Below are 14,172 nucleotides of genomic sequence, written 5' to 3'. Positions count from 1 at the left end.
TAAGCTTCTCGTTCAGAGTCCTTCAAACTTTTTTTTTTTTACGATGACCGACAGTTATAAATACATCTTATCTCAAGGTCTAAAACACACATACATACACATTAAATGAGTTTCACAAAAAATAATTATCATATAGGTGTGATACACTTCATTACCTTCTTCTATTCCTTCATTCCTATTTCACTTAAAACAAATGCTGATTGCAAACCTATTAAATTTATTTCATGTTCCAGTAAAGGAGAGATACTCCACAGCTTAAGAAAAAGAAAACACTGCCCTAATCCATATCCTGCCCAGGGCGTCAGACTAGACATAGGGCTTCTGTTTCTATGGTCACTTCTGGCTCTGAATTTCTGCTAGCATGTTTTTCTTCATCTGCATCACTTTGCCTCCTGCAGAGGTTCCTTTCCCTATTCTTTAAGGGACTTGAATGAGGAGAACAGTCACTTATCCTTAATTTCTACAGGAAGGCCCCAATATAATTATGGACATAGTAGATTTACTGAGTGCTTGGGGGTAGTTGTGAATAGTTTTAAATAGCAGATTAAATTTAATTTGGCACTTGTACATTCTCAAAGAGAGGCCTGATCACTCTGTCAGCTGCCCGTCAATTGCCTTGTCCTATTCCCATCTCCATCTTTTACGATCTCCGGTGAAACTCTCAGGGCCCACACATATCACAAGTCAATTTAAGCAATGACATTTAGTGATGGATATGTGTGATGGATGCAATAGTGAAATGAAGAAAGCATAATGAGAGTCTCTAATTAAGACTACCTAATGAGATGTGGCTGTGAGGTATGAAATTAGATACAATGTGCTTTCCTGGAAAAACTCCAAGCCTGGATTGTCTTTAATTTTCCACTTTTCTAAACCTCTACTCAGGCTACTGGGGAAAATCGCGCAATTTGACAGATGAGATACATTACAAGTTCATAGTAATAAACTTCAACAAAAATTATAATCAAATGGTAAGAAAACACTATGCAGCAAAACTTGTGGCATGCGGCAAAAGCAGGACTTGAATAAGATTCTCATAGCCTTAAATATGTATACTAAAAAATAAGAAAGACCGAAAATTAATATTTCTAAGAAGCCAGAATAACAACAGAGTAAACCACAGATAATAAACATAAGAGTACAGGCATACCTCATTTTATTGCTTTGCTTTATTGTGCTTCACAGATGTTGAGTTTTTTACAAAATGAAGGGAAAACCCTCTACCAGCAAAAAGATTACAACTTGCTTTATTGCGATACTTGCTTTATTGCAGTGTTCTGGAACCAAATCCGCAATATCTCCGAAGTATGCCTGTATAAATCAATGAAATAGAAAACAAAAAATTTTAAAAAGATTAATAAATCTTAAGGATTAAAGAAGTACAAATTAATAGTTGATAGTTGGGCACAGGGAGCATGGCAGAGGGAATGCAGTTAGCATTAATATGATGGCTAAGTGGAGGGTCAGGGGAGGGAGGGACCAATTGGGGGGATCGTTTTATGAACATCATAGATATCTAACCAACGTACTGTATACTTGAAACTAATTTAAATAAATTATTTTAAAAAGATTAATAAATCTTAAAATTGTTTTTTAAGAGTTTCAAAATAGATAAAAATCAGGCAAGACTGCTCAAGAAAAAAGAGTTACATAAATTTCATTAGTCAAAATAGAGACATAAGCACGTTTGTAGTAGTGTTATTATCACTCCAAACTGGAAGCAACTCAAATGTCCTTCCACAGATGAATGGATAAAAAAAACTGTGGTACAGACATACGACAGCATAGTATTCAGTTCTAAAAATAAATGAGCTATCAAGCTTAGAAAAGACATAGAGAGAACTAAATATATATTGCTAAGTGAAAAAAAGCAAGTCTGAAAAGGCTACAGAATGTATGGTTCCAATTATATGACACTCTCGAAAATGCAAAGCTACTGAGACAGTAAAAAGTTCAGTGGTTGTCAGGGGCTCCTGAGGTGGGAAGGAAGGGTTAAATTGATGCAGCTCAGGCAATTTTTTTTTTTAGAGCGGTGGAACTGTTCTGTATGATACTGTAATTATGCACACATGACACTACACATTTGTCCAAACCCATAGAACTTTGCAGCCCAAAGAGTGAACCTTAATGTATGCAAACTAAAACATCATTTAGGAAGTCTGGGAAACCCAAGGATGGAATGCAGAATGCATTTAAATCTGACTGTGTTACAAACTGAAACCTCACTGCAGATGAGAGGAAAAGAAATTAACCTAAATACCTGTGGAAGTGAGTGTGATCTGTAAAATTAAAGGCAAACTAAACTGTAACAACCATTGTACTCTAATTGAGGAGTTATACTAAATAGGGGTACAGGTTAACAATTCTGATACTGATATACACTTACACTGAAATTGAATAATTAAGTAAATGGATGCCAGAAAGTGGGAGCCTGATTAGAATAGGCTAGAATGACCTATGGTAATGAACTAGAATTGGAGACATCAGTATGAACTCATCTCACATTTAGCCTAATATAGATATAGATGGTTACACATATATATGTAGTATAAACAACCCAAATGTCCTCGCTAATGAACGGATAAACAAAATGTGGTATATTCACACAACAGAGTATTGTTATTCAGCCATAAGAAGAAACGAAGTATTGTAACATGCTACAATATGGATAAACCTTGAAAATGCTATACTAAGTAAAAGAAAGAAGTCACAAAAGACTACATGTTGTATAATTCTATTTATATGAAATGTCCAAAATAGGCAAATCTACAGTGACAAAATAGATTACTGGCTGTCAAGGTCTGAAAGGTGGAGGGTGGTTGGCATGGGGATTGGAGTAACAGCTAATGACTACTGAGTTTCTTTCCTGGGGTAATTAAAATGTACTAAACACTCTTCAAGTGTTTAATTTACTTGATCCCTCTGTAGGAGTTGACACTAAACACTCCCTCCTTTTCAAAATGTCCTCTTGACTGCCATGCCAACTTTGCAATGGTAATTTCTCTACTCAGATATTAAATGCTCCCAGTTTTCCTTAGAGTTTGGTCCTAGGCTCTCTGCTTTTCTTCACAGACTGCATTCCATCTTAAAGCTTTGATTGCATTTTTTTATTGTGACTCCCAAAATTTTGTTTCTAGCCCATCAGAAATCTGGGACTACCAAGATAGAAATTGTTACTAGCTCACAGATCTATTTCACAGGTTCGAACACTTTTTAAAGTGGTATCTTTCAATTTAAAAGTTCGAGGCTGAACTCTATTATCCAGTCTGTTCTCACAGCGAGCCTCATCACATCTGAACTCCATTATCTAGTTTGTTCTCAAAAAAAGCACCATCACAGACACCACTCATATTCTAGAAGTTCTTTGGTAAACCCTAGACTAAATCATTCTGCCACATGGATCCTGATATCCTACTTTTATTTTCCAAGTGTTCTCTCTTGTTCTCCAATTGTATTTAAAATATATATATATATATATAGCATTTTTGTTGTTGTTGTTGGATAGATGCAGGACCTTTTTAGGGTCCCTGAAAAATAAGTTTTTGAAGTTTGTTTTTCCTGTTCACTATGTTATCTGATTTCTTGGGAGTTATTTGAAGCTGTTCTCAAATGTCTGGTACTCTTGTTCAGTTAGTTGTCTTGGCATTTTAGAGTGAGGCCAAGTTGTTAAGAAGCTCTGTGGGCCTGAGGGAGTGTGACTTTCCAACTGGTTTGCTGAAAGCAAAATGGCTCTTCCTTTATAGAGCCTTTTCTTGCAGGCACTTTAATTTCTCCTGAGAATGATCCTTCACTTTTCCTCCTGGAGCCTATAAGCCCAATTGGTAGTGTTCTGGGAAGAAAGTGGGGTTGAAAAGCCTATTGCCTTAGTGTGCTCCCAGGGCAGCCTGACCTATCACAGCGTCTAGCACCCATCTAATTACTTTATAATGTATGTTTTCACACTATATTGTAAGCCCAATGAGATAGGGACCCCACCTGTCCTTTTCACGTATCCCCAGCATCCAGCACAATCCACGGTACATAGTAGGCATTCAAAAATGTGTGAATGAAAAACTGGCAATACTGGTTTTGTTTAGTATGCAGGAACCCTTCAAGGAGTAGAATTCTTCTACCCGGAGCATTTGAAATTCTGCCTGGAACACGGATCAAGTCACTTGCATTCTTCATAGCCCACGCAAAGCCCACAGCTCTGAAAGTCAGATTCCTTTTCCTCAGAACTAGTCTGCTCATAGTGATGACAACACTGCAAATAAAATGAACAAAATGTATGCCCTTGGATTATGGGTTATGTTGCTTGTTCTTGGTCCCTGTGCTTATTATGCATTCTCGTAATTATTATGCATTCTAATAATTACCCAAGAAGCTCTTAGTGATACCATTCTTAAACTTTAGCAGATAGCCTATGTAACTAGCTAACCCTCTGAGTCTGGAATGGGCTTTAACTTCTTCGTTAAGTTCCTTTTAGGTGGTGAAATCTGTTCTGTTAGTCAGGAAGAAAAGAAGTTGCCCCTTGGGGAAGGAACCTTATATATACACATGCTGATGACCAGGAATTTGACTGAGCGCATGTCATGCTGGAAACTACATGAAAAAGTGGCAGAGGCAGAAAGAACATGAACATGAGGTATAAGAACAGGGAGAAAACTACCTACAAAGAATAAAGGGCTCCTTGTGAGAAGGAGAACAAGTAAAGGTGAGGGCCTATGTGAGTTAGGCTGGGTACAGGATAAGCTGGTATAATAAGAAACCCAACTACACTATGGCTTACGGAAGCTAGAACTTTATTTCCCTGTCATCTAGCAGTCCAGAAGTGGGCAGTCCAGGCAGGTTGCTTTGTTGTGTGCAGTCCTTCGGACCCTGAAACCTGCCTTTTCACTCCTCTATTCTTTAGCGTGTTTTCTGTGACTTCACAGTCATGGCTAGGGCATTATCTTTGTAGGAGACAGAGTGCCTTGTTCTGTAAGGAATGGAGGAAGTTCCTAAAGAGTCTAGGGAGGGTAAAAAAAAAAAACCAAAATGCAAACCTTTTAACCAAAAACACCTTTATTTTAGTCTTCAAAAAACAAACTGTTCTTTTTTTCCAAAATAATCATGATTAACTTACAAAAATGACATTCACAATGCCTCTTCAAAGCATTTTCCTTTACCAGGAAACAGCTTCACAGAATCCAAACATTGATTTTAAAATAATTATATTTTGTTGTCATTAAAAGACAAAACAGAATCTAGCCGAAGTCAAGGAAATCCATTCATACTTCAGGTTCTTCTCCAGGAACCAGCATTGTTATACTATTTCCGTTTAGGAAAATCTGGTCTAATTTAGTAATCTTTTTCCTTTCCGGTGTGATTTCAACCTCAGTGACATCTTCCAGTACCATACTGACAAAGTCATCAAATCGTAGAAGCGTACCAACAATTTCCTTATCACTCTTCATCACAATGTGAATTCTTGATCCTATACACTTGTCCACAAGCTCTAGAGGCAGCAGCTGTGACGGGTTAGTGGTAGCATCAGCTGCCATGGCTACCCCGGAACCCAAAAACCCAAATCTTGAGATACCGGAGGAGGCTTACTCATTTAGAAACATTTCACATCCAAGAAACAATAAGTAGTGTTTCCATCTCAAAAGAGGAAATGACCTAAGCTTGCTGAAGTTTGATTCGTTTTGAAAACAAGTACTGAATATCTAACAGCATTTCTCACATCTCAATTTTTAAACAATCTTCCATTTCCTGAGAAGTCAGGAAAAGGGAAAAAATATGAAATTCATTTATATTGGTTTCCAAATATAAATGAATTAAACTAATTCAATTATATTCGTATTATAAATTACATTATTTATAAATTAAATCAATTACATTATACTGATTAATTAAATCCTATTTGTTAGATTTCCTTACACTTTAGAATGGCTACAATTTGTAATAAATGGACCAGATTCACAATCACTGCCTTATTATATAGAATTTCTAATGCAAAGTGCTGGTCCAAACATGGCCATTTTTCTTTAAAAAGTTGTTTTGTTTCCAACTAACATTGTCAATTCTATTTTTATCAGGTGCGTTCTGTGAGAAAAGCCCTCTGAAAAACTTCCAGCAGCTGGATTTGGCAGGAAATTGTGTGAGCAGTGATGGATGGCTTACCTTCATGGGTGAATTTGAAAATCTCAAGCAATTGGTGTTTTTTGACTTCAGTACTGAAAGATTTTTACCTGATGCAACATTAGTCAGAAAACTGAGCCATGTGTTATCTAAGTTAACTTTTTTGCAAGAAGCTAGGCTTGCTGGGTGGCAGTTTGATGATGATGATGTCAGTGTTATTAAAGGTGCTTTTAAACTGGTAATTGCTTAAATAAAGGGCACCCTGAGCCCATGAATGGTCTAGACTCTATTACTTCTAGCTTGGTGATTTAAAAATCTTTGCTCATATAGTCCAAGAGTCTGACAGTATATGGCAATTCATTACATACCTAAAAATTATCCTTTAGTGTCTGCCTAACTCGTCTCTTCTAAACTTTTTCTTCTTTACTGGTATCAGGATGATGTGTGGCACCATCATCATCTCCTTAGCTGGCCTCCCCCATGGAAATCTACTCTTAGTTTCATCATTCAGGAGAAAAAAAAAAAAAAGAGAGGAGGATGCCAGGAAAATGAAAAGGAAGTGGGAGGGAGTTTACTGATGATATGTACAATAATTCTGTGTCTCACCACTCCAATTAGGACTATCAGCTACTTGAAGGGAACTTTTGTTCATCCTGTATTCCCCTTGGTCTCAAGAACAGCAGGTCACAAAAACTGATATAGTGTATGCACATTTACTGAGCACAGTGCCTGGCATGTATTAGACTCTCAAGTATTTGATGAATATGAGATAATTAAATTACCAATAAATAGCTACTGAATAAACAAAGAAGCCAAAATGACTTAAAACCAGAGAGAAAACTCCATGTATGTTCTTTATTCAAAAAGTTTAAGTCAATAATTTGGAATGTAAAAAAGCATTTTCTTATATAAGCAGGTCAGACTCCCAAAAAAGACTGGCATCCTTTATTCAAGCAAAAAATTGGCAGTTTACCAGTAGTTAAATCAGAAGCTTGAAATTCAGGTCCTTTCCAGTTGCTGATAATGTAATTCCAACTGTGACTTCGGAGATTAAGGAAGAAGTAAAAATGTACCCCATCCTAATATTTTTCTACATCTCCCAAACGATCCTTCTCCACAAAGAAAGAAGTTTAAGAAAAATCTGTTTAAACTGACTTAAGTCAAAGTAAGTATGAAATAAACAAAATCCTAAATGGTGTTAGCCTGTATCTTCTATTCTCATGGCACCTCAAATTAATGGCTTTGGTGCTGGTGTAGGTAACACGTAGCCTGTATGTTGAGGTAGTCACTAGAAAGAAATTCTGGGCACAATATTCTGTTTAGCAAATGGGCATATATTCTACAGATTTAGTCATAATATTTTACAATTACAGATGAACTAATTCATTCCCTACCCTAACTTTACAGATGAGAAAGCTCAGGGAGGTTAAATGACTTGCCCATGGTTACAAAGCTACTCACGCACTGGCAGCACCAGGATTGGAATCCAAATCTTATCTTCCAGTTTAGTGATTTTTCCATTATAGTTATTTTTCAAACAGGGTTAATCGCATTCCATGAAGCTTGTTCTTAACCACAAACCATGGGTCAAATATTTAATTTGAACTTCCTTTTCTGTCTAGCTTCAAGTGACTCTGTGGCAAGATTTATTAGTAAGGCCACTGCCTATAGGCCAAATTTCTTGTTTTCATATCCAGAAACTGGCCAGAGCTTGGCAAATGAGGCTTCTCTATATAATGCATGGACCAAAATCACCTGCAGCAGTCGGCATTACTGAATTTCAGTAAGTAGAGCCAATTTCTTCAGAACCCACAGGCAACTTGTCAAATAGTATAAGTAGGTATTAAAGCACCTTTGGTAGGACAACTGCACAGCTGTTGCTTCCAAATGGGTGTTGAGGAAGAGGCATTTAACCTTGAGCAGAACTGTGTTCAGTATCTAGACGCATTAAAAATCCCTTGGGGATGGAGAAGACATGCATAGGGTGGCGGCACATACCTCTTAATCATCACTCAGTACATGACAGTTCTTCAGATTTCATGCATGACCCAAATTCACATTTAGATGAGGTCAATGGAGGAAAAATCACCCTGTAATAGTAGACCAATAATAGGTATAGTAATAGTTGGAGAACATAAGACAAATGACAAGGAACAGGTTGCCTTATATTTTACAAAGTTTCACTTTCACCAGCAGTCAAGGTAGTGAGGGCTTTATTTCTTCAGCAGGTCAAATGCCTGAACAGGATTGCAGATGTCAAGACAATGAGCAACTCCTTACCAAGCAAAAGTTATTTAGGACATGGTCATTTATTATCACAGGATGACTACAATTCTCCTTGATGGGGATGGGATGGCTTCTTAGATGTCTGTTATATCACTGTGAAGAAATAGGATTTGGAAGTGTTGCTCATATTTAAAAGAGGATGACTTGACTGAAGAAATTGTTGCATATTCTACAAAAACAAAAATCTTCTCTAGATAGCTGGCTGACGGCTGGAAAAGTCACAAATCTCCAGGAGTACTGGATTCCAGAAAAGTTGCATCCACTTTCAAAATCTCTTTTTAAAACCCTAATCATAATACAATAAAATGAAAAAACCTCATAGGTAATTTGCGACTGCTGCTTGTTATGCTTTTTATAAGTAATACTGGCCATGTTGGAAAGACCTTAACATGTACATTTGGAAAAGCAATCAAAAAATAAAATAATCTATATAATTCTCACACTGTATCACAGTTAACAATTTACTATGTTTGACGAAGCAAAACAAAGTTAGATACTGCCTGTAGCAGATCTAAAAATACTGTATCCTATAATCTAGGGTCTCTTATGTTTTGGTAACATATATAACATAAACTCGAACTGATTATGCAACTTTGAAAAGGTATCAAATCCTATGTTATATATGAAATTCCAAATATTTTGGTAATATATTTGATGTCTTTCACTAATAAAACGAGAAATTAAAAAGTCAGCCAATGAAAGAGTGACAAAAAAAGATATATTCCATCGTTATGTCAGTATTTGATTAAATATAACACAGAAAACAGGATACCTTTATTGCACATCACCAAAGGATCTGGTATTCATTTAACCAGAATAAAACACTTTGAAAACCACGGACAATTTGCAAATGTAGTGAAATTGTTAAATGAGAAAAATTATTTAAAAACTGATCATTAAAAATTTTAATTTATGCTAGGTAGTAGAACATGTTCCAAAATTTCTGATAAAAACTTCTCCTTTGCAAGACATAATTCAGGAGGTCCTCAAAGAAAAATGTAGCAATTAAGTTTGGAAAAGCTATAAAAGAGACTTTTATTTTTAGGATAGATCTTTTTTTCCTTTCCTAAAATGTGTATTATGATTCAAAAAGAAGGTTTATAAATTTCACTGAAGAAAATATTATATTTTAAATAATGTGACAGGTCCACTTCATCAAGTGGTTCTCTTGTAAAGGTAATGTCATATCACAATGCAGTCAACCACAAAACCAAAGATAGCAAAATTCAACTTAGAGAAACACGCTTTCTAAAGGAAGCCTATTTAAAGCCTAAAACATTTAAAAGGTTCTCGCTATCCAAAATACATTTTAAAAAAATATAGTTTCACTGGTTTCATGTAATATGAACTAGCCTACTATACTCTAACATTCAGAGTAAATGATTGGACAGTCAATGCAAAATTGGATTACTAAATAAATTGCAAGGTAAGGAGTCCATATTCCTCATAAAAATAAATCACAGTACGTCATGGTCTTGGTTGTCCAATTCTATTGTTAGTTCCATATCTACTTGGTATATTTGTAAAACCAGTCCTGAACCCTTGGGTTGTTCCTATTCCTGGAACTCCCAGTCCTTGATTAAGCACGCTGCTGCTATAAGGTATGTGTCCATGATTAAGCCCCAAACCATAAGGTCTCGTTTGCGTGTTTAGAAGAACAAATGGGCTCACATTTTTTCCAGGGGTGTTAAAAGAAAATTCTGGAGGTGGACTACTAGGTTTAGTTGGAGTCGATGTGACATGGTTCGACTCATCAGTTCCCTTTAACGGAGGCATTGGAATTATGTGATGATCTGAAAAATTTAGGACGTTGGCTGCAACAGGCCCAGATAGTAAGGCAGGCCTAATCCAATCATCTTTGAAAATCTGAACAGTCAGAGTAGACACTAGAGTGTACAGCCTGTTGGTCACATGAGCAAGAACCATTTGTTCATTTGCATCTCGTCGAATTCTTACATGAACTGATCCAGCCTAAAAAGGGCAAATCATAAGAAAGAGACTGCTTAGAATTACACTACTAAAAATTCCATTAGAAATGAACATTTTTTAAATGAGTTTGTTGTAACAGTACTTGGTATTTTCTTTAAAACAAGAGAAAGCTTAATGCCTTGACATTTCTTAAAGACTACTTAGTAGTGATTATCAAGATAAAGAGGTAATGAAATAATTAATAACTCTTTAAATAAAATGTGACCTTTTAAAATCTAAAAAAGGAAGAGAAATCCATGTAGGAGGAAGACAGGCATGTTATAACATAAGGCAGAATATAAATGAAGTATATGAAAAATGCAACAGAAGGGCAGAAAAGGTAGGTATTAATTCAAATTGAAGAAGACTTCAAAAGAAAATGGCATTTGAGCTAGGGCTGGTTATATAAAATTTCAAAAGATGGAGACAGGTTGAGGGAATAGCAATTAAAATGCATGGCATATTGGGCAAGAATAAGCAATATTACTATTGTATAAAAAAGAACAAGTGTTTCGGGGGGCAGAAAAAAATAAAAGAAAGAAGGAAAGGAACAAAGAAGGAAAGAAGAAAAGAAGGACAGAAGGCAGGCAGGCAGGCAGGCAGGAAGGAAGGAAGGAAAAATAAAGAAAAGAATGAAGAAATTATATAAATGTCTAGCCACTATGCTGTACAGCTGAAACTAATATAAAATAATATTAAAAGTCAACTCTAATTGAAAAATTAAAAAAAAGAATAAAGAAAGATAAGTAGGTAATAAGGTTAAAAAGAAAGGCTAGCAGAGGACTCTAAATATCATGATAAGGAGTTTTAACAGCAGCAATCGAACACTAATAAAATTAGAGTTGAGAAAACTTATAGGTATGGATATAGGAAATGACGGCAGCAGTCTAGGTTAGAAATGAAGAGTGCTGATAGGACAAATACAGTGGGATCAGAGAGGGACAGATGAATTCATGATATTCCACAGGTTAGAAGTGGGAGGACTTGACATTCAACTAGACTTAATGAATGAGGGAGATGGACTCATCCAAGATGACCTCAAGGTTTCTAGCCTAGGTTACTAGGAGGATAGAGAGCACCAGGCATTACAATGAAGAATGTTTATTAACTTGAAAAGATGTTTATCATGCACTGTTTTTAAAGTAAGTAACAGTAGGTACAACAATGATTCTATTTTAATTAAAACACACACATACAGAAAAATATCAAGAATGACAGCACTTATGTCTAGATTGTAGAATTATTAAGGATTTTTATTCTCTTTGACTTAGTTGTAACTTCTAATTTTTCTAATAAACAGGTACTATTTGTATAATAAAATTTTTTAAAAATCTATAATAAAATTAAACATCCAACAGATATTCCATGTTGATTTCTAGATAAACTCAAATTTTCAAAAAATAAAAAATTATAACAAAGCATAAAGGGTACATAAGTTGGCCAGTTGGTTTAGTTACAATGTGCCTGAATACATTACTTGGGAGTAACAAGAAGTTATTGTCAACCATGAGACACAGAAAATATCTATATTGCTTGAATTTGACTTCTAGTTTATTATTTTTCATAAGGTAAGCCATATCTTAGAAATCAAGTCATCTTTGATTTCTTCCTTTCCTACTATCATCTCACAGTTGTCACTAGACAAAACTATAAAAGATACTATATCCTTTCAGTTTGATATGGAAATCAAAGTAATTAAAAGAAGTGAAAACCATTTCTAAGTACAAGCTTGAACAGAGTATCCCAGATCATGGTGTCTACATTAAGCTATGGCTTTTGTGACAACTATTCTCGGCAGCTCAAAACCTTGTTTTATTTATCTCCTTGGTCTTAATTAGGAAGGCACTATTATCAGTGAGGTCGTTAGATGGCTAAGTTCTGAATAGCTGAGATGATCGTATTGTTTATGTTAATAAGCCATCAAGCTAAATAAACACTTGTCTACTAATTTATTGATACCAATACAATTAAAAGAATGATTAAAAATGAACTACATTACGGGGAGAATGTAAACTGGTATAACCATTTTTGGAAAGTGATTTGGCAACTGGCATTAAAAGCCATAAAAAGTGTGAATATCCTCTGATTCACAAAAACCTTTAAAAAATTAATCTTAAGGAATAATCACAAGTATATGCAGAGGTTATTCCATAAAACTGTTCATCTCAGTCCTGTTAATATGGGAAAAATGGAATGTCCAACAGAAGAATAAATAAATAAATTATGGTATATTTATATAATGTAAAACTCTGCAGCCATTAAAAATTATGTTGGAAACAAACAAGACTAACAAACAAAAATTCACAGATACAGACAACAGTTCAGTGGTTACTAGAGGGAAAGGGGGAGGAAGGAGGAAGATAAGGGTGAACGGGGTCAAATATATGGTGATGGAAGATTTGACTTTGGATGGTGAACATACAGTGTAATACACAGATGATGTATTATGGAACTGTACACTTGTAATCTATATAATTTGATTAATCAATGTCACCCCCAATAAATTTAATTAAAAATAGAACTAAGTAATCGCCACAGAAGTGGAGTTAAAGACCAAAAAAAATTATGTTGGGATTCTTGGAAGAAGACAGCAGCAGTGGTGACATGTTTCTGAAATGACCCAAATATCCCCATAAAAACAGAGAAACTAAGAGAGTAAATCCAAAACCTATGAAAATCTGCAAAAAACTAGCTAACATGTTACTCCTAAGAAATCCTACATGCAAGCTGAAAGACCTGCAAGACATCAGCATCTGTGCAGGAGGAAGCGATAGTGCATCTGACTAACCTAAAAACCCCAAAGCAGTAAACTGGAGCTTAATGGAAAATCTAGAACAGCGAATTTGAGAAAGGCAACTGGGAAACTAGTTTTGTTCATTTCAACTGGGTTTTGTTCATTTCAACAGTGGGTAAGGACACTGGGTCTGCAATAAGATATGAAGAGCTGGAGAAGTCTGAACCCTAGAGCTTTCAAAAGTAACCAAACAAAGGCCCATTTTATGAAGAAACAACTGGGAAGAGAATCCAAATTAAGCAGCACAGTAGAGACAAAGGGTAAGGAAGGTTCAGATACAAATGGGAGAAGAACAGAGCCAGGAGAAAGAAAAAAACTCACTTCACAGACTCATCAGATGAACCATGAATTTATACACACTACCCTAAATCGCTCCTTAGTTTAAAGTTTAGGAAAACTAATTTCACGCAAAAGGAACAAGAGAAAAGGATAGAATCCAAATCCCAAAGTTATTATAAGGAAAAAAGGGAATACAGAACAGGTTAAAAGATCACCAGGAAGATTTACCTACCAAACTACTGAGAACTATACTTCACTTTATCAAAACAAGCCAAAAGACATGAAACGAGAAGAATATAAATCAAAATTAGAAAACCTCAGAAATAAGATAATTAAAAATATAAAGAAAAAAATCATTTGAGAAATGAAGACTGAACTTGAAATACAAAAGCAAACATACAAGTATACTGTAAGAGAAATAAAAGGTGAAAAGAAGGAAAGTTTTAAAAATCAAAAGAAAATGCAGATAAGGAACTGAAAAACAATATGAGAAAAAGGCAAAGATCTAACACGATTATAATAGAAGTTCCCAAAGAAGAAAATCAAAGCAAGAGAAAAGAATATTAAGAACCATAATTCAAAAAAACTTTCCTGAAAGTTTAAAATAATTGTTTTTGAAATAACATTATTTAAAGGGTATACTGCATACCTGAAATAATTGACTCTGAATGACCAACACCAAGACAATCTACTAGACTTAAAATAAGACCAGACTCTGTATGAGTCATCAGGCTTTATTAGGG

General features: G+C 35.2%; 2 protein-coding genes and 1 pseudogene across 5 annotated transcripts in view; 1 reads left to right on the top strand and 2 right to left on the bottom strand.

Annotated features, from left to right (window-relative positions):
* Nucleotides 1-6,391, top strand: part of NLRC4 (NLR family CARD domain containing 4) — a 41,667-nt gene extending 35,276 nt beyond the window's left edge. Inside the window, exon 10 of the mRNA XM_006910369.3 lies at nucleotides 6,060-6,391. Within this exon, the coding sequence (XP_006910431.1) occupies nucleotides 6,060-6,352 (293 nt within the window). The 3' untranslated portion in view covers nucleotides 6,353-6,391. The remainder of the gene's footprint in view (nucleotides 1-6,059) is intronic.
* Nucleotides 5,022-5,762, bottom strand: LOC102885915 (annotated as a pseudogene).
* Nucleotides 6,392-8,298: 1,907 nt separating the features above from the next.
* The window catches only part of SLC30A6 (solute carrier family 30 member 6), a 29,809-nt gene continuing 23,935 nt past the window's right edge, over nucleotides 8,299-14,172 (bottom strand). For all 4 annotated transcript variants that reach the window (XM_006910370.3, XM_015588213.2, XM_025045672.1 and 1 more), the window contains one exon: nucleotides 8,299-10,359. In XM_006910370.3, coding sequence (XP_006910432.1) covers nucleotides 9,856-10,359 — 504 coding nt within the window. In that variant the 3' untranslated portion in view covers nucleotides 8,299-9,855. The remainder of the gene's footprint in view (nucleotides 10,360-14,172) is intronic.

Source organism: Pteropus alecto, unplaced genomic scaffold (genome assembly GCF_000325575.1).
Source record: "Pteropus alecto unplaced genomic scaffold, ASM32557v1 scaffold61, whole genome shotgun sequence".
NCBI classification, from domain to species: domain Eukaryota; kingdom Metazoa; phylum Chordata; class Mammalia; order Chiroptera; family Pteropodidae; genus Pteropus; species Pteropus alecto.
This window is presented reverse-complemented; position numbering and strand designations above follow the sequence as displayed.